Source organism: Lepidochelys olivacea (genome assembly GCF_965140295.1).
Source record: "Lepidochelys olivacea isolate rLepOli2 genome assembly, chromosome: 5".
In the NCBI taxonomy this organism is placed as follows: domain Eukaryota; kingdom Metazoa; phylum Chordata; order Testudines; family Cheloniidae; genus Lepidochelys; species Lepidochelys olivacea.
The window spans coordinates 6,474,104-6,498,549 of NC_140415.1; the positions used below are offsets into that span (position 1 = coordinate 6,474,104).

At 44.5% G+C, this 24,446-nt stretch overlaps 1 protein-coding gene across 9 annotated transcripts in view; it reads right to left on the bottom strand.

Annotated features, from left to right (window-relative positions):
- The window catches only part of CELF4 (CUGBP Elav-like family member 4), an 892,259-nt gene that overhangs the window by 125,293 nt on the left and 742,520 nt on the right, over window positions 1-24,446 (bottom strand). For all 9 annotated transcript variants that reach the window (XR_014711730.1, XM_084628820.1, XM_084628815.1 and 6 more), the window contains exon 6: window positions 12,593-12,736. Coding sequence is in view for 8 of the 9 variants with exons in the window: in XM_084628820.1 (XP_084484946.1) it covers window positions 12,593-12,736 (144 nt within the window). In the remaining variant the exon portion in view is untranslated. The remainder of the gene's footprint in view (window positions 1-12,592; window positions 12,737-24,446) is intronic.

Below are 24,446 nucleotides of genomic sequence, written 5' to 3' on the forward strand. Positions count from 1 at the left end.
GCCCAGTGAAATATTATGGGTGAAGCAACTCTTACAGAGTAGGTTGCACAAACCTTCCTCTTCTATTCACTTGTTTATAACTTCTTGTTTTTTACTTTCCTGGCTGCGGGCAGGTTTGTTCTCCACCAGGAGCACAATTTCCAACCAAGTCTAAGCCACAATGGTTGAGAGAGACAAGGCAGGTGAGGTAATATCCTCTCAGGGACAGAAGTTGGCCCAGTAAAAGATATTACCTCAACCACAGAGTCTCTCTAATATCCTGGAACTGACACAGCTCCCACAACACTGCATATACCAGACATTTGCAAGAGTGAAAGAGGCAACAATAATACACCCTTCCATTGTATGGAATATCTATACACTCCTCCCTAGGAGGGAAGATTGAAAAAATTGGGTTTGTTTAGTCTGGAGAAGAGAAGACTGAGAGGGGACACGATAACCGTTTTCAAGTACATTAAAGGCTGTTACAAGGAGGAGAGAGAAAAATTGTTCTTCTGAACCTCTGAGGACAGGACAAGAAGCAATGGGCTTAAATTGCAGCAAGGAAGGTTTAGGTTGGACATTAGGAAAAACTTTCTAACTGTCAGGGTGGTTAAGCACTGGAATAAATTCCTTAGGGAGGTTGTGGAATCTCCATTGTTGGAGATTTTTAAGAGCAGGTTAGACAAACACCTGTCAGGGATGGTCTAGTTAATACTTAGTCCTGCCATGAGTGTAGGGGACTGGACTAGATGACCTCTCGAGGCCCCTTCCAGTCCTATGATTTTATGCAATAATGGCTCACAACTTATTTTGAACTCCCCTAGCTTGACAGTGGTAGATGGGAGACACTTGAAATTAGACAGTGAGAGATTCCTTGGTCGCAGATACACTTTTGGTTGCGATTTGTCTGAGTTAAAAGATGTATTTTGCAGATGCCAGCTGGATTTTGTAATACATTCCCCTAACAGTCCACCAGTATTCTATTAGGGTGTGCACAGAACCCCTCACTAATGCAAACACGGCTGAGTCTGTATGAGTGCTATTAATTATTTGTATTACAATAGCACCTACAGGCCGGAGCTGAGATCAGGGCTTTATTATGCTAAGCACTGCATAAGCCCATGGTGAGAGACAGTGCCTGACCCAAAGAGCTGACAAAACAGACAAAGAGCGAGAGAAAGGAAGTATATTATTCCTGTTTTCCAGATAGGGAACCGAGACACAGAGAGGTTGAATGCCTGGCCCAAGGTCACACAAAAAGTCCCTCCTAGCCAATGTGGGAATTGACTGAGGGAAGGGTGCTACAGAAAAACATAGCACGGGATCATGAAATAAACATATTATTGTCTATCCCAGTCTTTGAACAGCCTAGCATTTTGCTTGCTTTGTCTTCTTATTCTTTTGCTCAGAATAATACCAGCGGGCGCTTTCCACCTCCCAAGCACTACACAAACACTTTGATAATTAATAAACCCCTATGGGAGAGCCAGGGGGGCAGTAACGTCAGGATCTAGCTCGTGTTTATGCCTACAGATCGGCTCCCCCTGCTGGAGGGAATGAGAACAGCAGAACTGTTCAACGTGGGCAACCCTAGGCAAATAAAATTCATCAAATAATTCAACCCATTTTTGTGATTTAAAATATATATATATATATATATATATATATATATATATATATATTAGACAGTTTCCCCCTATTCCATAGAGCTAGCAGGATAATGAGTGAATATTGTATAGGGCCTAATCACATCAGCCACACTATCAGAGCTCATTCACCTGCACATCTACCAATGTGATATATGCCATCATGTGCCAGCAATGCCCCTCTGCCATGTACATTGGCCAAACCGGACAGTCTCTACGTAAAAGAACCAATGGACACAAATCAGACGTCAGGAATTATAACATTCAAAAACCAGTCGGAGAACACTTTGGTCACTCGATTACAGACCTAAAAGTGGCAATTCTTCAACAAAACAACTTCAAAAACAGACTCCAACGAGAGACTGCTGAATTGGAATTAATTTCCAAACTGGATACAATTAACTTAGGCTTGAATAGAGACTGGGAGTGGATGGGTCATTACACAAAGTAAAACTATTTCCCCATGTTTATTTCCCCACCCCCCACCGCTCCTCGGATGTTCCTGTTAACTGCTGGAAATGGCCCACCTTGATTATCACTACAAAAGGTTTTTCCCTCCCCGACCCCGCTCTCCTGCTGGTAATAGCTCACCTTACCTGATCACTCTCCTTACAGTGTGTATAGTAACACCCATTGTTTCATGTTCCCTGTGTATATAAATCTCCCCACTGTATTTTCCACTGAATGCATCCGATGAAGTGAGCTGTAGCTCACGAAAGCTTCTGCTCACATAAATTTGTTAGTCTCTAAGGTGCCACAAGTCCTCCTTTTCTTTTCACAAAATCTACTGTTGGTGGAATAATTTCCCTCTCGTTATTCACCCAGTTTATGTCATGGATCCGACACCCTTAACCATGATTCTTCTGCAGCTCAACGGGGTGGGGCCCTGAGCTTCTAGAGCAAAGGGATAGAAGTGCTAGCTCCGCTTCTGCCCCGACACTGCACTGCCCACTGCCTGTCGAGATCCACGTAATCCTGGGTGACCGGAGATTTGTTGCAATTCAACAATTGCCGTTATTATCGCCTTTGCACAGCTAGGGGAATGGTGAGTCACTGACAGTAAATGACTCACCCAAGCCCAAACAGCAAAGTCAAAGTGCCCCTCCTAACTCCCAGCCCCTTCCGTAGAAGGTAATCCCGTGCTCTGTGCTGCAGAATCTAGTTCCTACCCCTGTCTGGAATTTAGCCAGGACACCATGGCTAACACTCGCATGTCGTTTTTATGCAAACTTGACAGATGGCTTTGATCTCATTTTCAAAAATTAAATCACTTTCCCCATGGTTGTTACTTTCCAGGGGCTCCTTCCTTTCTGCTTGCTTTTCTTGTCTGAATTTTCCTACCTTCTCTGGTTTACCCTCAAATGATTTCCGTTCTGCCTAGTGGGTGGCAGCAATATAAGGGAATCACTAAGGGCTCAGCTGCCTCTTCGTTAAAAAAAAAGGGAGCTCAACAAACTTTGTTACGGCGGCTTACCTGGACCTGATCTCTAGTAGTGAGTTTAATATTCTGTGCTGCTTTTTACCACACATGGCTTCGATGCTGCTTGTTATCTATGCTTCTGAATGCATTACGTGAAAGAAAGAAATAATTTCCCATTATTTTGTGGGGGAGGGGTGTTAAACAGGCCGAGAAGATTCAGTTGGGAGACAAACACTCATTCGGTCTCTGAAGTAAGAGATTTCATCAAGCTGTGAAACTTGGCTCTCGCTATATTAAGAGCAAAGAGGGGCCGATACAACTTTCTGCCTCTTGAGTGTCAGCAGACACATCTATGTCATTAGGACCAGATCCACTGTCATAGGCTTGCCTGGTGCCCCACGTGGGTTGATATGCAAAGGCCAGGTGTAGAAGAGAGCTTGAACCTTCACATCCAAGCCCAGAGGGCACAAAAAGGGGGCATGTTGGCTCAACAATGTGTCTCACTTCCCCTGAGCCTTCAGAAGACTCTCCGTAGGGGCTTAATCCAGCTCCCTTGAAGCCAGGGGAGAATCTCCCATTGACTTCAACAGTGCAGACTAAAGCCCTGGGTTCGTTATGGGGGTTGGACACTGCCGGTGGGAAAGGGTGGGGCTGAGCGATTGGCTCTGTTTCTCTGCCTTCTCTCTGATCAGCAAGGGGATGGATGGCCAGGAGGCAGTATAGACGTGTAGGACTGCTGAATCAATTGGTCTGGCCTTTTGGAGCGTGCACAGGCCAAAACAGATCTGCAATGGAATAGGTAGGAGGCAAGGCTATGAGTACAAACTCAGTGTCGAGTCCCTTATGTAGGTCATACTCTAGTAGGCTATTAGCCATTGAGCCATTAGTATTGTCTGTTTAATGGTAGCATCTAGAGGTCCCAACCAAGATGATGGCCCCACTGTGCTGTCCCTACCCCAAGGGCCTTTCGGTCTGAATAAGGATTATCACCATTTTGTAGATGGGGGAAATGACGAATAGAGAGAGATTAAGTGATGTGCCGAAGGTCACACAGGGAGTTGGTGGCAGAGCTGGAAAATGAACCCCTGTCCCCTAAGTGCTGGACACTTTAGGCCAAGCTTCTTCTCCCTTTAGCTGGGGCCTTACATCCAGGCAGCAGGCTGAGCTCTTAAATGTACATTGCATCTTCCCGTCAAAAGAAAATGCCCCCCCCACCCCTTTTCTCTCTATCTGTAACCACTCCGTGTCTCTCTATCATTCTCTCCATCTTTCTCTGGTATTTCTAAGGTGCCAATCACCTTGGTATCTAAGAGCTGGCAGTCCAATGTGGATTAACTGGGGCTGACGGGACACTGCACAGCCCGAGCGCTTCACTCCCTTTCTTTTGTGTGCGATTCGGAGATGAAACAGATAGGAAGAGGCAAAGATAGTTCTGCTGATTGAAAGACAGGCTTCAAGCCCATCTTGGCTATGCAGACGCCACACAGAAATGTGATCCCGTCACTTAGACAGCTCGGAAGTCTCCAGGGTAATTGGTGTCACCAGCCTGTCATATCAGAGGGCTTGAATTCTAAAATGTATTCCCTCCCATTAACATATTTAGCAGCAAAAGATGGTGGGACCATATCCTGCTTCCACTGAAGTAGATGGAAAAACACCCATTGGTGTCACTGGAAGCAGGAGCAGGCTCAGTAAAGGTTCTTCCTCTTTCTTTAGAGACAAATCCTCACTCCAGCGTCTTCCCACCCTGATTTCCTTTGCTTACTACAGGGGAAAACAGATTTGGGGTAACTTTCACTGTTAAAAGTAAAGGGCCAGAATCTGCTGCCAGTTACATCAGAGTAAATCCGGAGGGATTCAGTCAGTACCTTTACAGCTATGGCAGAGCACATTTAGTGCGAATCCATGACCATGGAAATCATCAGTCACACCCACACTGGTGTAAAGACAGACCCCACCTCTGCTGCAGTCAGTAGGGTTACAGCCGGATTTGGTCTAGCGGGTCAGTGCAGCACAGCGGGCACCTCCCAAACTGGCCGCACTTCTACATGGTGTGCTTTGTGCAATACAAGGCCTCGGGACGTCTTCAGAGAGGGAGAGACAGAAAGCATGGGTAGTAGGAAAGAAAGAAAGAAAGAAAGAAAGAAAGAAAGAAAGAAAGAAAGAAAGAAAGAAAGAAAGAAAGAAAGAAAGAAAGCATGTGTAAACAGGGAGAGCAGAGAATGGGTTCCGCTTTGACTTGTCTTGCAGGATTTCTGCCTGAGAAGTAACAATTGAATCTCTCTGCCTCTCAGCCCTTAGAGATGCTCCTTCTTGGCCCACATTTCTTACGTTCCTGCATGTTCCCCAGTTGATACCTCTACACAAGGGGGCACTAAGGCAGCATCCCCTAGCTGGGATGCCCCTGAGGTGCTGGGTGCAGCTTGACCTCCCTGTGGACTGGCAGCAGGGAGGGTCAGCCCGCTCCTCTGCTGACTGCTGGGGAGGTTGGATAAATGCAGCCAGGCTGGGGGAAGGATGTTTCATGCATCATGTCGGGAGAGGAGTCGGGGAGGGTGGCCGAGGGCTCCTCTCCTAACCACTAGGGAATAAAACAAACAGGAGGCTGGAAAAAAAGATGAGCTTGCTTGATGGGGAAGGAATGAAAAAGTGCGGCTGCGCGTTTCTGGGGTGAGGGGGGCAATTTCTTGGGGCTCCCAGGATGTTTACAGAACGCTAAACTGTATTATACTATTCTGCCATTAGGTTGCACTGTATTTTAAATACCTTATTTAAAGCTAACCTTAGCCTACCTGGCAGAGCATTAAAGATGCTTATGATGAATATATCTGGTCTGTATAAGCAAGCTCTGTAATCACTCCATATCTGACACAGAAGTATATGGCACGGTGTCAGGAGTAAACTAAGGACAGGTCTACACTTAAAACACTGCAGTTGCACATCTGCATTGGTGCAGCTGTGACACGGTTAGTGCTTCACTGAAGACGCTACTACACCAATGGGAGAACTTCTCCCAGCAGCATAGTTAATTCGCGGCCGTGAGAAGCAGAATCTCTGATATAGCACTGTCTACACCAAGCGGTTAGTTTGGTCTAACTGAGTCGCTCAGAGGTGTTGACCTGGCCTAAGAACAGAAAGAATGAAGTCACAAAAGTTGCAGACAGAAGGATTAGCAACAAAGGTTGCAGGAGCTCATCAACATGCCATTCTTCAATGCCCCAGAGAATTTCAGCTTAGATAAAGCTTCAGCGTGGATAGACTGGAAACAGTACTTTGCAAGATTTCACATTGCTACCAAGTTGCACAAAGAAACTGGGGATATACAGGTATCATCTTTAATTTATGCTACAGGGAAGCAAGCAAAGCATATCTTTAAATCCTTTGACTTTACTGTAGACAGGAACAAAGATAACTATGAAAGGGTTCTGGCTATGTTTGATGCCTACTTTATACCTTGGAGAAATATAATTTAAGAAAGAGCATGTTTCCACCAGAGAATTCAAGAACCAGGAGGAAAAGTGGAATGTTTTAGAAGAACTCTGCATACACTGGCTGAAAGCTGTGATTTGGGGAATGCAAAACATGAAAATATGAGAGACAGACTGGTTATTGGGTCAACAGATAAACCCAAATAACCCAGATAAACCCCTTCACAACATCTACAACTGAAGGGAGCTTTAATCCCAGCCATGGGTATACAGAGAGCAAAGCAGTCTGAATTAGTGAGACAGCAACACCTACAGCAACTTGAAAACCCTGAATCCAGCTTAGAAACTGTAAACAGACACTTGAATGTTAAAAGTCATTATCATAAAACCTCTGAGGCAAGGAGAGAGAACTCAGGCTAAGAGGGACAAATTCCAGCCTACATGCACAAGGTGTGGGAAAAGTCCTATCCCAAGAGATGATGCATGTTCAGCCAGAGGCACACAGCATAACTAATGCACGAAATAGAGACATTTTGCAGCTGTTTGCCGCACCAAAGCAGTCAGGGAGTTTAACTCATATTACAGACAATCAAGACCCATTTTTTTCTGGGATCTATCACTTGTGATGACATAGAGCCTGCCTGGAGAGTGAAATTGACTATGCATGGCAAGACTATTGACTTTCAAACGGACACAGGAGCTGACATCACAGTCATCTCAGAAGGGACTTACAATCATCTTCAACCTCTCCCAGAGCTGAAGTCACCTGACACAGTTTTGACTATCCCTGGAGGGATGCTGAACTGCATGGGTCTGTTCACCACAGAAGCAACTTACAAAGACAAAAGCTTTGCATTCACAGTGTGTGTGATCAAACGACCACAGATCAACAGGCTCCTCAGCCACAGTGTGGCAGCCATGATGGGTCTGGTGAGAAAAGTGGAAGAACTCAATGGACTATTTGGTGAAATATGACTTTTCAAAGGCGATCCAGTACAAATCATCTTAAGAGACAATGAGGAACCATACCGCTTACATACACCTTGCAAGATTCTTATCCCATTACTTCACAAAGTGAAAACTGAGTTTAGGAGAATGTAATGGGATTGGCATAATCGAGAAAATCTCAACACCAACAGCATGGTGTGCCCCAGTGATACCAGTGAAAAAGAAAAATGGGAAAATACGAATATGTGTGGATCTTAAAAGACTTAATGAAGCACTTGTGAGAGAAAAATATATATCCTTCTAACCCTAGATGATTTCTTTCCCAAAGTGAAAGGAAGTACAATATTCTCCAAGCTGGATGCCTCAAGTGGATTCTGGCAAATCCCTTTCGCCAAATCAAGTACTAAACTGACTACATTTTTCACACCCCTGGGGAGGTTTTGCTTTTGAAGATTACCTTTTGGGATTGCTAATGCACCTGAAATTTTCCAAAGAAGGATGGCAGTATAATTAACAAACACAGATGGAGTGGTAGTTTTCATGGACGATATTCTGATATATGGATCTTCAGTGGAAGAACACAAGAAAACCTTCAAAGAAGTCCTAACCCTAATCAGTCATTCTGGATTGAAGCGACACAAGGAAAAAAGCGTTTTCCATCTACCCCAAATTGATTTTTTGGGGAGAGACAATAAACAAAGATGGAATCAGTCCTAGCCCTGAGAAAGTTCAAGCAATTTGAGAATTGAATGTACCAACTAATGCACAAGAACAGAGATGTATCCTGGGGAAGGAAAAATTATCTTGGTCAATACCTACGAGACCTTTCCACAGTGACAAAACCACTGAATGAACTGTTAATGTCCAAAACATCTTGGCTATGGAGGCCAAATCAAGACATTGCCTTCAGAAAGGTAAAGGAAATGACCTCAACAGCTCCAGTTCTGAAATACTATGATGTGAACAACCTCAACAGACATACAACTTCAGGAATTTCTAAGTTATACTAGCGGTGGCTGGCCCAAGTGTCTAACAGACCCTAAGGAAGTGACAAGACACTATTTTGTGATGCATGGAAAATTACGCAGTTCAGATGGACTCATGATTAAAGGCAACTGCATCATAATTCCAAATGAAACCAGAGGAGAAATCCTAAATCTCTTCCATGAAAGACATCAAGGGCTTAACTAAATGCTGTGAATGGACCAACCAGTCAGTGCGGTGGTCGGGCATCAGCCAGGACATAAAGAGTAAATATCTGCATATGAATGTTGCAGAATTAACAGATCAACACAACACAAAGTAACTTTAATAACAACACCTCTACCAGACAGGCCTTGGAAGAGACAAGTTGGAGTTTTATGCAAATTCAGAGGACATCATTACCTAGTCACAATGGACTGTTTTTCCAGGTATATAGAAATAATGCACTTGGAAGACATAACGTGTTGAAGTGTGTTTTTAAGGTCAGGCTTGACAAAGCCCTGGCTGGAATGATTTAGTTGAGGATTGGTCCTGCTTTGAGCAGGGGGTTGGACTAGATGACCTCCTGAGGTCCCTTCCAACCCTGATATTCTATGATTCTATGATTCTAATCGAGAAACTGAAGTTCACTTTTGCTTATTTCAATATTTCAGTCCAAGTAGTGACAGACAACAGACCACAATTTACTGCAGCAGAATTTAAGTCATTCTGAATGAAATATTATTTTGATCATATTCCTAGCAGCCCACATTACACACATGTGAATGAAGAGGCTGAAAGAGCTGTACAGACAGCCAAGAAAATCCTACAGCAGGAAGATCCATTCTTCACTCTTCTCAATTACAGATCAGCACCAATACAAGCTAATGAATGTAGTTCTAAACAATTCTTGAAGGGAAGACAACTCAGAACTCCTATTGCAACTTTGGAAAAGAATCTATCTCCAAAGTGGCCAGACATTCAGAACGCAGCCAAATCAAATAAAAAGACTAAAAGAGCTTTTGAACACTTTTACAACAGATGTCACTCAGAGAACTGTTGGGTCTAAAATCTGGTGACTGCGTACGTCAAAATGGATGGAGGAAAAGGATGGACAACTCCAGCTGTCATAAAGAAAAGGAATTCAGCACCCAGGTCAGATGTGACTGAGACCAACAGTGGAGAATTCAACAGAATCAGAAAGAAGGATCAACAGAGCAAACTCTACAGATGTCAGATGGAGACCAAGAAGAAGACTCAAGGATTCCAAACGGACTACACCCAGTCGTTGCAACTAATGGACAGCCAGATGACCAAGTTGTTAATGTGTTTGGGACGTGTAATTAGAAAAACAGTATGATTCAGAGACACTTAATAGACTGATACATACTGAACCTCAGTGATAGCATGATCATATAAATATTGTAAATGGCAGGAAAGTAGAACGTAAAAGGGGGAGATGTGATGGAATGCTAAACTGTAGTATACTGTTCTGCCACAAGATGGCACTGTGTAAAATACTTTATTTAAAAGGCTAACCTTAGCCATACCAGGAAGAGCATTAAAGGATCTTATGATGATCCTAGTGCGTATAAGCGAGCTCTGTAGCCAGTCCATATCTGGTACAGAAGTACATTATAGGAAGTGTCTTCACAAACTCAATAGCTCCACACATGCTGGGGAGAGAGCAACTCAAGAAAGAGGAGGGAGTTCCCCAAAGGAGCGGGCGATTTGAGATAGATCGGGGCATGCAGGATTCTCCAGGGCATTCATAGAATCATAGAATATCAGGGTTGGAAGGGACCTCAGGAGGTCATCTAGTCCAACCCCCTGCTCAGAAGCAGGACCCATCCCCAATTAAATCATCCCAGCCAGGGCTTTGTGAAGCCTGACCTTAAAAACTTCTAAGGAAGGAGATTCCACCACCTCCCTAGGCAACGCATTCCAGTGTTTCACCACCCTCCTAGTGAAAAAGTTTTTCCTAATATCCAACCTAAACCTCCCCCACTGCAACTTGAGACCATTACTCCTTGTCCTGTCCTCTTCCACCACTGAGAATAGTCTAGAACCATCCTTTCTGGAACTACCTCTCAGGTAGTTGAAAGCAGCTATCAAATCCCCCCTCATTCTTCTCTTCTGCAGACTAAACAGTCCCAGTTCCCTCAGCCTCTCTTCATAAGTCATGTGTTCCAGACCCTAATCATTTTTGTTGCCCTTTGCTGGACTCTCTCCAATTTATCCACATCCTTCTTGTAGTGTGGGGCCCAAAACTGGACACAGTACTCCAGATGAGGCCTCACCAATGTCGAATAGAGGGGGACGATCACGTCCCTCGATCTGCTCGCTATGCCCCTCCTTATACATCCCAAAATGCCATTGGCCTTCTTGGCAACAAGGGCACACTGCTGGCTCATATCCAGCTTCTCGTCCACTGTAACCCCTAGGTCCTTTTCCGCAGAACTGCTGCCTAGCCATTTGGTCCCTAGTCTGTAGCGGTGCATTGGGTTCTTCTGTCCTAAGTGCAGGACCCTGCACTTATCCTTATTGAACCTCATCAGATTTCTTTTGGCCCAATCCTCCAATTTGTCTAGGTCCCTCTGTATCCTATCCCTGCCCTCCAGCGTATCCACCATTCCTCCCAGTTTAGTATCATCCGCAAATTTGCTGAGAGTGCAATCCACACCATCCTCCAGATCATTTATGAAGATGTTGAACAAAACCGGCCCCAGGACCGACCCCTGGGGCACTCCACTTGACACCGGCTGCCAACTAGATATGGAGCCATTGATCACTACCCGTTGAGCCCGACAATCTAGCCAACTTTCTACCCACCTTATAGTGCATTCATCCAGCCCATACTTCCTTCAGTTACGCTGAGAACAGTTAGGAGAGGATGGAAGCTTCTTAGGCCTTCATCGAAAAAGAGGGAAGTTGGGGAGTCAAGACAGGGGACAAAGGGTACTCTAGCTGAGTGCCAACATACTAGAGAAAGCTGGTAGGGTAGAAAGCATGGTCTAGTGAATGGGGTACTAGGGTAATATTCAAATAGACCTGCTTTCAACTGGTGACTCAGCAACAGCCTCCGGATATAACCTTGGGCAAGTCCCTGATCTCTGTTTGCTTCAAGTTCCCGTCTAGAAAATGGAAAGAGTAGCCTCACCCTACCTCACAGATTATAAGGATCAAAGCCATTAAAGACTGTGAGGTGCTCACATGCAATGGCACGGAGGGCTAGCTATGTGGCTAGTGGGATCTGTGCTGTTATGTCTGCATGTCGCTCCTGAGTTCACCCAATGCTGAGGCACCCAGAATCACTTTTACATCTGCCTACAGCAGGGTTCTTACACCTTCCTCTGAAGCATCTGGTAACAGCCACTCTCAACAATGCGATACTGGACTAGATGGACCATGAGTCCAAATCAGCAGGGCAGCTCCTGTGTTCCTGTATAAATGTGTCTCAACTTTTTTGCCTCTGTCTGACCCAGATTTAAGCTCTTTGGGGCAGGGACCATGTATGAGTGTGCACATGTGCGTGTTACCTGGCATCTTTTGACGACCCTGAAGATGCAAAGACTAAGGCGGCCATTTTCTACACTGACCACTGATTTTGACTGCCTGAATATGGGGGTTCACAAAATAATTAGAAGACACTGTCGAAAATATGGGCCTGGCTGAATACAGTTGAGAGCTATCTCACCGGCCAATCCGATGCAGCTTAGGGGTTATAGCCTGGGAAGGCCAGAGGGTTAAACCCGGGATGGTTTCCATTTCCTGAAACCGATCTGGGGTTGGATGTTGGTGACACAACACTAAAAACTGGGGTGGAATTGGATTCGGGTCCCATTTTATCCAAATCCTTGACGCTTCGTGGTGTCTGGCTTTGGTGGTTATGGATTGGACCAACTGAACGTAGCTTAGTGGTGGCTGGATGCGTGGCTATGGTTTGGTCATAATTGGAAGCAGCCGTTTTGCCTTCTGCACTGTCTGGGAAATATCCCAGCCTACAGCAAGCTGAGTGGCTTCGTGGCTCAGACTTGTCTCTGACCTATCTCTGCAGAGCCAGTTTAATGAAGGAATCACACAGTCTTTCTTTCCTTTCCTCACTCTTTCCTCCTGTAGGGTGTCTCTGTGTGCTGTGCCATTGTCTGTATGGTGTCTGGCAACGCAATTCTCCTTCACGTGTAGAGAACAGTAGCTATACTTACTGCCTGTGCGTAGGCACCGTATGCTCCAAACTGGATCGCCATGGGGTTGAACATGCCCATCTGTCCTGCCATTTGCTGCATGCGCCTCATTGTACGCTCCTTGTCCGTGTCTGCAAACTTCACCACCAGGCTCGAGGAGGCCCCCTGGAGGTAGGAAAACAGAAAGAGAGAACACAACAGGGGTATTTTCCCATTAGTGCCTACTGGGAGCAATCTGCATTTGCACATGTAACAGAGACTGGCTGAGATTCGGCTCCAGTGGGCTTTGAAGACAACCCTGGGCATCCTCCCGTGATCTTTAAGTTCCACGCTGATCTCAGCCTGTGGCAGGCTGGAGAGAGCAGCAGCAAAGAGGAAAAGGAATCTGTACCACGAGGGTGGGGTGAGTGGGCCATCTGGCCAACTCTCATTCTTCTCTGAGCTCCTCCTTTCTTTGCTTTGGTTTAAATTCCCCCTGCAAAGAGGTGGGCCTTGTTCTTTTCCACCTAGTGAAGCTGCTGGTCTATTAGGGATTTACACTGAGAGCTGGTGCCACTGCGCTGCAAGCTAGTAACTTCTGCAGTACATTTGGCCTGATTTATTTTTTGGACAGTGCAATGGGTTAGTTCTATCCCTGCCAGACCCTGCCTGTGGGACCCCTGCCTCCCGCAATTGCTTGGCACTCACTATTTTTACGCTTGTGTCTGGTGAGAACACAAGGGTCAGCTTTGATTCCAGAACTTAGCACCCCACAGTCTGCAGACATTTAAGCATCCTGCAGCATCTCCGTGAGACGCAGTCAAGTCAGGGAAGGGAAAGTGGTGATAAGTGGATCAGAGTTTCCTCCTCTATCTCGAGAACTGCAGAAAGTTGAGAGGTGACCTCAGAAGAGGTCATGGGAAGATGAATGCAGAGTTTGTTAGCTGCAGTTAGGAAAGCTCTACTCATTTGGAGCAATGGAATTTCTCAGCAAGGAAAACAAGGTGAAAACCCTTTTGTGCAAGCTGGCACAGACGGCATGCTGTAATGACAGTGGAAATGCAATAATTAGGGATGGGCAAACTCTTTGTGCCAAACTTTGAACCCGCTTGGGTTCAAATTCAAGAGACACTGACTTGATCGTTGTTGGGTAGGGATTTTCCAAAACACTCAGAGTTGCTCTCTCTTTCTGCTCCTGCTGACACTAGTGGAAGTTTTACTAAAGATTTCAGTAGGAACAGAGATAAGCAGCTCTGAGCACTTTGGAAAATCTCACACGGTTGGGCTTATTTCCCACTTAGGAGAGAGTACATGGAAGGCACACTGATATTTTTCATACTCATTGTAACAGATCGACAGTGCGGTTAACATATGGGATTTTCTGGTAAACACATGTAATATATGAGTCATAACTACAGCTGGTAATTAATATGCCTTTTTAACACATGCAAACTCAAACTAATCATGCAGCTAGACTTTCTTCCATTTGTTCCCTTGATGGAACCATGTTTTCTTCTCACTCCTAAGGCCTTGATCTTCTATCCAAACAAGGAAACCCAGATCACCCTAGCAGGTGACTGGTAGGAAGCAATCAGCTGTGAAATGGGACAAGGTACACTGTTCTACCTCTCACTCACTCTTGTGTCTTAGGCTCAGTGGGACAAGAACTTGGCTTTAATTGGCCTTGACACTTGAGCTTTAGTACTATTAATCCAGCCACAGCCAGCAATCTGCAGCTACACCCAAGGTAGCAGCAATGCCAACCTGCTTGGGCCCCTGTCTACACTAGAACTCAGCACTGGTAGCTAGACTTGGATGGCAGGTCCCATTTCCCTCCCATGGAAAATTTTGAATTTTTGAAAAAATATTAATCCTGGCTTGGGATGTTTTGTGGGAGAGAACAATAAAAGAAAATCTAGTTCTGGGAGAACCAAAGCAGAATTTTCCCAGGGAGTCAGGCAGCCCAGGTAGCTGGGAAGTTTGGCAGTTGGGAAGTTTGGCAGCCCGTACAGCCTGCTGTTTGGAGAGCCCAGCTGATGCAGTCATCCTGGGAGCCTGGGAAGGCAGAGGACCTGTCAGGAAACCAGGCAGGTCTCCATGGGCAACATGCGCGGTTTCCATCTAAATGGACCCATTCCCATGGAAAGGTCGGTTTCGCCAAATCAGTCTTCCGCTACAGAAAACCATTCCACCGGAAAAATTTCTGAACAGCTGTAGTGGGAGCAATGCTGTGGCCCCAGTTTAGCACCAGAACAGTGGCGTTGTTGCTGGCTGTTGCTGCAACACGGACACTAATTGTTCCAGTACAGGTGCACCGTTATGGAGACGGGGGGAGTATAATTGCTGGCCCCCCAAACTGGGGAATAATATCCATTTCACTGAAGGCAGAGCTGCTTTGCTGCTCGTTAGGAATATCTTAATAAAATACTTTAATGCACATACAATGCCTAGCACAGCAGGGTCCCGGTCTCTGACTCCTAGGCATGACGATAATACAAATTAATAAATAATAATAATAATAGATACGTCTGCAGGAGCCCCAGCACATGCATATGCAGCACCTGCTGCAGATCCTCGTAAGGAATAAAAAGCCGAGGAATTAACTTGATAAAGAAACAGTCTGAGGCCACACAATGAGTGATGTTCCCCTGGATTAGCAGCACTGGAAGAGATTTTCGTTGGTGAGGAACCTTTCTTTTTGACCTGTCACTCTCCCACTCTTTCCCTCTTGCTAATAAATCTATAACCTGCCTGAACAATGTGGTGAAGAACAAAAGAAGTGAAACAAATGACTTAGCAAAACAAAGGGAGGGAGAGATGAATGCCCTATTCAAGGCTGTACAGTGGGATCCAGGAGTTATTAAGAGAGCGAAGCAGAATAAAATCCACATTCACCAGGGTTTCTGCTCAAGGCTGGGCAACTTCTCATTTTTTCTTAATCACATGATATAGCTATTGATCCTTCCCCAAATCACATTCTTAATTGAAGCTCATCGACAAATGAATATTTTAATGCATACATTTCCTGCTAATTATCGCCCCGACCAGTCCTTAATTAGATTTCAACACTCATTTAATTAACCCTGATCCAAGAGGCTGTTTGGTAACCTGGATCTAATGATCTGAACCTATTTGCAGCCGCACTGGAGAGAGGCTTTGGGTCAGGGTAGGTTGGGTGGCTCAGTGCAGCTTAGAAGCCTAACACGGCAGAGCTGGGTTAGCCAAGGAGGAACACAGTTTAAAGGACGCAAGATTTTGAAGCTGAGTAAAGGGAATTATTGTTATCTCCTGGGACGTGTGTCAAAAATGCAGAGTGGTCTAGTGGAGAGGGTACTCAGGAGAGGGAGGAAGCAGGAGATAGGATTAGACCGTGAGCAAGTCACTTTGCCTCTCAGGACATCTTTTTCCCCACCTCGAGTCCTTTGTTTGTCTTGTCTGTTCAGGCTTTGGCACTGTCTCACTGTGTTTTTGGACAGCCTAGTACAACTGGGTCTTGATCTTGGCTTGCCCCTTTAGGTATTACCATAATACAAAAAAAAAAAAAGCTGTAGAAACATGGCAATCTACAAATAGTGGGGGATTTGGTATTGTAAGTGTTATCGAAATTTTGAAGGAGGAGGAAGAAGGAAGTCTACTGGCTGCAGCCAAACAGAAGCAGCATGTTACAAGATTGCTCTGTAAAACAGAGATGTCTGTATATATGCAAATATATTTAGTATATATGCAAATATAGTTAATAGACAAATTGCCAGTAGATGGCGCTCACCAAAATGCAGTACAGCTGGTTTTATAGGACCAATCAAATTGATCGCTGTGCCCTGCAAATGGCTCCTTAGGTGCAACTCTTCCCACGCAGCACTGAACAAACATAGTGGTGGAGTCAAACAGGGCTTTAATCTGAGGATTATCAGCAAAAAATGCCATGCAATGTAAAGGAGACTTCTCCTCCATGGCTGTTGCTTCATTTGCAGCACAGAGTAACTTGGCATCTACCCCTCTGTTTATTCAGACTTTTAGAATTCTGTTAATTCTGAGAACTGAGTGTCGTTGTGAATTGAAGAGGGTGGTGGGGAAAAATGAGGCCTTCGTCTGAAATATCTCATGCTTGCTGTCATAAATATAAAGGGAAGGGTAAACCCCTTTAAAATCCCTCCTGGCCAGAGGAAAAATCCTCTCACCTGTAAAAGGTTAAGAAGCTAAAGGTAACCTCACTGGCACCTGACCAAAATGACCAATGAGGAGACAAGATACTTTCAAAAGCTGGGAGGAGGGAGAGAAACAAAGGGTCTGTGTGTCTGTCTATATGCTGCTTTTGCCGGGGATAGACCAGGAATGGAGTCTTAGAACTTTTAGTAAGTAATCTAGCTAGGTATGTGTTAGATTATGATTTCTTTAGATGGCTGAGAAAAGAATTGTGCTGAATAGAATGACTATTTCTGTCTGTGTGTCTTTTTTGTAACTTAAGGTTTTGCCTAGAGGGATTCTCTATGTTTTGAATCTAATTACCCTGTAAGGTATCTACCATCCTGATTTTACAGGGGTGATTTCTTTACTTCTATTTACTTCTATTTCTATTAAAAGTCTTCTTGTCAGAAAACTGTATACTTTTTCATTGTTCTCAGATCCAAGGGTTTGGGTCTGTGGTCACCTATGCAAATTGGTGAGGATTTTTACCAAACCTTTCCCAGGAAGTGGGGTGCAAGGGTTGGGAGGATTTTGGGGGGAAAGATGTGTCCAAACTACGTTTCCCAGTAAACCCAGTTAGACTTTGGTGGTGGCAGTGGATATTCCAAGGACAAAGGATCAAATTAATTTGTACCTTGAGGAAGTTTTAACCTAAGCTGGTAAGAGTAAGCTGAGGAGGTTTTCATGCAGGTCCCCCACATCTGTACCCTAGAGTTCAGAGTGGGGGAGGAACCTTGACACTTGCCAAAGCAGGTAAGACCTTGGCAGCAACGGATGGTTAGTTGGCAGATGTTTTCCTCCACCACCGCTAGATTTTGCCTTTAATCCTCATAAAGAACAAAATGAATGCCAATGGGAATTTTCCACAAGGATCCCCCTGAGTAATAAGTAATAGATGGCTACTGTGTGAAAGGGAGGGCGTTGGACAAGTGGTTAGAGCAAAGGCCTGGAAGTCTGGATTCCTGGGTGACATTATTAGTAGCAGTATTACAAGTAGTGCTTAGAAGCTTCAAATGACGACAGCACCCCAGTGCGGTAGGTGCTGTACGTACACCTGCAAGAGACGGCCCCTGCCCTTCAGAGTTTACATTAAAAAAAACCCAAAACCCAACAAGACAGGGAGATCACTGAGAGTCACTGTTGCTATCTCCATTTTATAGCTAAGGGACTAAGGCCCAGAATAATTGGACGACCGACAGTTTATGTGTGGCAGAGTCAAGAATTGAACCCAGCTATTCTAAATTACAGGCTCATACACTAAGCATAAGACCACACTTCATCCCCAGCATCTGCTACTAATACATCATGTAGGATCTTGAAGGTCATTAAATTAAACATCATTGATTTAGTCGGGGTTGGTCCTGCTCTGAGCAGGGGGTTGGACTAGATGATCTCCTGAGGTCTCTTCCAACCCTAATCTTAAGAACGTAAGAACATAAGAATGGCCCTACTGGGTCAGACCAAAGGTCCATCTAGCCGAGTATCCTGTCTTCTGACAGTGGTCAATACCAGGTGCCCCAGAGGGAATGAACAGAACAGGTCATCATCAAGTGATTCTGTGATGCTATGATTAAACTGGCCAGATTCCGAATGGACATGGGTGATGAATTCTGTTGGGTGTTCATGTGAAATATATATCACTTCCCAAGGCTGGTAAAACCTGAGTTGGTGTAAACTGGTGTAGCTACCGGCTGAGAATTTGGCCTTACTCATCTGCAAAATGAGGATAATAGAATTGGCTCCCTGCTTACTGTCATCTCAGACAGGCTCCCATTGGACTCCCTGGGACTGGGCCCCTTCAGTACTTCCTGAGCCCACAGGGTGTTAAGAGGCTTAAATCACTCATCTGTGGAAAATGCTTTGAGATCATGGGTGAAAGCTGCTGCATACTGTGGATGGGGAAGGCTTACTTATTTGTCCACCTCATGGATTCATTGCTTTTAAAGCCAGAAGGAGCACGATGAAAATTTAGCCTGACCTCCTGCCTAACACCTCAGCTCCCTGTCATACAATTCCACACAAAGCATTATTACGGGAGCTCCCTAGTGCCGCTCGGAGTGGAGAATGTTGGACCATGAAGGACCACATGCGGCCCAGATCCAAAGCTCATGGAAGTCACTGGCTTCCACTGGTTTTGAATCAGGCCCTCAATGAACACGAGACAGTGCCATATATTTCCTTTGCCACAGGCTGGCTAAAACAGGAGCTCATCTCCTTTCCTCCTGACCTCCTTTATTAAGTGCTATGAGATCTACTGCTGAGAAGCACTATAGTAGAGGGAGATATTATTTCCCGTTTGCTCCTAGGCTGGCAAGTCTACTTAACGTGACTATCCTTGTTTGTTCCCCTGGGGCAGCTGGTAATATATTGCTCCCCTTAGTCAGCACAGGCAGACACTCTGCAGCCTGGTGCTGCGAGGGGAAAAAAAATGGAGGTAAAAATCCCCCTCCACTACACTCAGTTTGTAATCCCTAATCAGAGTCCTCTATGGGAAAAACTAATTTCCCAGCCTGTCTTGACGTGTGAAATAAAGTCACACTTGAAAACAGGGGCTTGACAGGTCGCTTGTGAAATTTCACATTCAACTAAAAATAAAATATCCATCCATTGATATTTCATTAAAAGGGCACAAAAACAAATCTCTTCCCTGGATGTCTGGAGTGCTTCCTGTTAGTTATGGCCCTCCAAATGGAGTGTATACACAAATTAAGCATAAACTTTACAGAAGACTAAATAATACTGTACTACCCCAGGTAAACCTATGTCTTCCAGCACAATTGTCAATGAAAAAGTCTTGAGAAATTATGTCACTGCAAAGTACAATGCCATATATTTATATTTAGTAGGGCCTATAAGCGTAAGAACCTCGGGGCTCAGCGAGACAACTCACCCCCCTAGTAATATATAGAGATTATTTTTATAAACTCGTGAATTACAGCCCTGATTCCGCAGAGCATTTAAGCACATGCTTAATTTTAACTATCTGAGCAGCCGCACTGGAGTGCAGCACGGGTGAATTCAGTGCTTTGCTGAATTGTGACCTATACCTGGTATAGGTGGGGTCAGCTCACTGGATAGATCCAGGGCTGGGAAGTCGAGAGGTTTTGGCTACTTAAAGTTAGGCTTCGAGGCTGGGATTTAAACATGTCCAAGAGAATCAGGTGCCCACATTTGATTCAGGTCCTTTTGAAATCCCAGCCCTGTGTCCATATCGCGACACCTATGTCAATGGAAACTGCTCGGGGTTCAGCATTTTTGAAAATCAGGCTACTTATTGAGCTGCCACAATATGAATTTAGGTGCCCACATGTGAGAATCTTGGCCTGCAGTTCTATTCCCAGCTGTGGAACTGATTTGGATAGGTGCCCTTAGGCAAGCCACAAAGGGCAATATGTTCAAACCAGCCTGCCTGAAGTTAGGCATTGAGAGTCAATGGGAGAAGCTGCTTGCCAAGACTGAAAACAGGGCTACATCGGCTGATGTAAATCTGTGTAGCTCCACTGAAATCAAGGATGCTATATTACATCAGCTGAGGATCTGGCCCCAGTTTGTAAAGACACTTGGGTATCATAGATTCATAGATATTAAGGTCAGAAGGGACCATTATGATCATCTAGTCTGACCTCCTGAACAATTCAGGCCACAGTATCTCACCCACCCACTCCTGCAATAAACTTCTCACCTATGTCTGAGCTATTGAAGTCCTCAAATCATGGTTTAAAGACTTCAAGGAGCAGAGAATCCTCCAGCAAGTGACCCGTGCCCCATGCTACAGAGGAAGGTGAAAAACCTCCAGGGCCTCTTCCAATCTGCCCTGGAGGAAACTTCCTTCCCGACCCCAAATATGGCAATCAGCTGAACCCTGAGCATATGGGCTTGAAGTTCAGGACAGGAAATGAAAAAGAACAGTGTATCCATTTAGACCTTGCAGAGGACAGGGAACGTTAGATAGGCAGAATGTAATTACACAAGTTGGAATTAGGCCAGGACATCAGGAAGAACTACCCTCCTCTTGTGAAATATGCCATGGTATTTTTCAATGTCATGTCTCATCTGAAAGGTGAGTGGGAAGGCAGCCACAAGGAGCAATTTTACTTTAGATTCCTGAGATCCAGTTTAGACACACTCGAGCCGTGGGTGACAGAGATGGAAGGAGATAGGAGACATTCATCCAGCACTAGAGTGACAGAGGCCTTTGATAATGGCACTCCCTTGGCAAGGGAATGTCTAAGCAGAGATAGTAGCTACAGGAACTTCCATCCACAGGTCTCCTGAGTTGTAATTTATTTGGAGTAGATGCTTGAGTTAGGTCTTACTCCCCCAAACACTTGTCAGTTGGTATCACTCTGAGCTGAAGTAGTTACTTCCTTCAAGGTAACTGAAGTATTAACTGGTGGCAAAACTGTACCGGATTTTAACTAGGAATAACTAGATACATACCTCAGATATTAGAGATGGCCCCCGAATCAAAACTCCAAGTCTTTAATACCTCAACACTTTGGGAAAGTTTGGATCCCAATCCAGAGCTGGATTTTGTGGCTCAATCTACTTATAATAATTCCACACACGCCAGAGCTATTCACGTCGCTTCATGCAATACTGGCAGGCGATCGTTATTGTTGAGTAACGGTCAGAATGTATTTTTTTCCCATGAAAAATTTTGACAAAAAAGAAAAAAAAGTCTTCATTTAATTTTATTGGGTTTCCATAGAAAAACTGAAACCCCCCAAACCCTTTTTTCTTCTCGGGTGATTTTTTTTGTTTTGAAAGTTTTATATTTTCAATCAAAATCTGTTGTGGTGGTTTTTGGTTTGTTTTTGGTTTTTTTTAGGCAAATGGATTGTCTTAAAATAAACCTCACTTCATGGGAAAAAATTTTGAACAAAAATTTTTGAGCCGCTCAATTATTCATATTATGGGAGACAAAGCTAAGATCAGGACCCTTTGCGTGAGGCATGGTACAAACACATAGTAAGAGACCGTCCCTGACCTACAATCTAAATAGGCAAGATGGACAAAAAGTGGGAGGGGACATAGTCACTGATAGGAGAAGTGAATTGTTTAAACTTAAACAGCAGGTCAATGGCTCAGCCAGGAATAGACCCTTGGTCACTCCAGGTCACTGATTTTAAAAAGAAATAAGAGTTAAAGAAGGGCCAGCAAATGAGGGAAATATACAATTTTTAAATAGCTCGTTTTAAAATTAGAATATTGCACAGGATAAGGAATACTGCAATAACATTATTTAGTTATAAATATACTGCCCATTAAAGCATGTTACAAATCACTTCTATACTGTATCCATTCTCCATTAACACATTTCAATTTGATAGCCTAAATAATAAGTCTTTGCACTTCCACAGCACCTTCCATTTGAGGATCACAAAACTATGGCCAACCATCACTCTGTTAATTAATCTCATGTCATCTTTGCATTATCATCACCATTTCATGTATGGGGAAACTGAGGCACAGCAAGATGATGGCTATATGGTGCTATACCCTTGGCTGGTGTAAAATCAATGTACCTCCATTTGTTTCAATGGAGTGATACTGATTTATACTAGCTGAGGATCTGGCCCTTTTTATGCCAAAGAATCTGCTTCCATTTGGACTGAAACAAATGGAAATGAGGCGTAAATTTTTAATGGGGAGAGCATTTAACCATTGGAACAATTTACCCAGGGTTGAGGTGGATTCTCCATCACTGACAATTGTTAAATCAAGAGTGGATGTTTTTCTAAAAGATCTGCTCTAGGGATTATTTGGGGGGTAGGTCTCTAGCCTAGGCTATACAGGAGGTTAGACTAGATAATCACAATGGTCCCTTCTGGCCTTGGAATCTATGAATCTACTAGAGAAACATGGCAGCTGTTGAACAGTGTACCACACCACCATGCAAGAGCTTAGGGCAGGAAGTGAAGCAGAATGGCATATCTGATTGAAACAGCCAGGGGATTTTAGGAACCCAGAATGTAATTACTCATTGGAATTTGGCTGGGACACCTGGGTTAATAAATCTAATTTTGTTAAAAATACTATGAGATCCTTCACAACCACAAATTACAAGGGTCTCGGCTTAATATCTCATCCAAAAGTTGGTACTGTGACCTTGACCTTTAAAAATGATCTTGGTCAACATTTGACCACTTTGGCCAAAACCAGTCAAGTCACCTACAAATAAAGGCATTCTGGAATGGGTTAACACACACAGATTCCTGAGGATTATCTGTGTAGGCTGCAGGAAAGGGGTTCATTCATTCCTGAAGAGACTTCAAGGGAACTTCTTCATTCCATCCAGTGAAGATATCTTGCTTTAAGGGTGAGCTGGCTGGAAGACAAGGATTCAAGGGAAATAGTTGGAAGCATCCAGAGTGATTCAAACCTGGTCGAAAGCCCATGGAAAGGTCCAACTGACTTCACAAGGCTTTGGAGCAGGACCCTAGTGAGAAAGAGGTGCAAGAAAGGAAAGAAAACCATCAAAGTGATAAAGTTCCAGTCCTGAGACTGTAATTCTTCCTCTTCTACAGGACGAATGTGTTCTTAACACAGGATCTCTGTGTTATCCAATGGAATTCCCTCTGTTGGGCGAGAAATCCCCCTGTAAGAGAGGGAATGTTTTATGTCTCCAGGACCATAGGTTTATAAATGGCTGTGATCCCTCAGGAAAGGTTAGTGCTTGGAAATTTTTTTAGCCCTCTTAGGTTCTAATGTCCAAAAGAGACAGGTGTTGAGCATGGAATATCTGGGACCTCTGCAACATTCCACTTCTCTGTCTTTCTTCCCCACCCCCCAGCAACCTCCTCCTGTTGTTGATTTAGTTCCTTCCTCCCTCTGGAGCCACAAAAGGACATTATAGCGCCAATTAGCTCCTTTTGTCTAAAGCAAAGATGTGAGGCTCACTATCGCTTATCCCTCTTAGCCCATTTGGAGGTAATGAATTCTGCAGCGCAGAACAGTTTGAAGGGAAGAAAGAGAGAGAAAGACTGCAACTGAAGCCTACCAACTCCCCTGGGCCTCTTAGCTGTCCTGCCAGATGCCTGCACTGCTACGGAGATGTGACTAGAGAGGAAATGCAGCTCAGTTGAGTGCTTAGGCCCCAAAAGGCCATCTTCGGTGCCGGTATGATTCATACCCCCTGTCAGGCAGCCGGGCTGCCTGGCATTCTATTCCGGGGCCTAGAAACATCTGATTTATTAGTTCATTTATGAAACAATGGGGAAGGGAGGGAACGTTGCCCTGGGATTTTATTTTATTTTATTGTAGGACGTAAGGGATATTATTGCTGGGGTGCTACCGGAACCTCTGGCTAAAGGAAGTGAAACAAGTGGTGGTGGTGGCAGGAGTGGGGTGGGCCAAACTGTGAAGGTCTATCCCCTATTGGGGGACCTGGTGACTGAGGGAAAACTGACCCATAAGTTTTAGGCTGTGGTGACTTTTGATAGCAAACAGAGACTGGGCTAGATCAACTACTGAGAGATGGGAAACCCAAGTTCTAATCCCTTCTCTACATCAGACACAGAAGAGGATTGAACCGGGTCTCCTACATCCTGGGTAAGTACCCTGACCACTGGACTAAAGGTTACAAGGCAGAGGCCCACCTTCTTCTCTCTCCCTTTTTGTTTGGAGTTAGGCATGTGCTGCCACCTTTCTTGCAAAAAAATGTCTTAGGTGCCTACCTACAGTTCCTGGCTGAGAATCCCAACTGGAG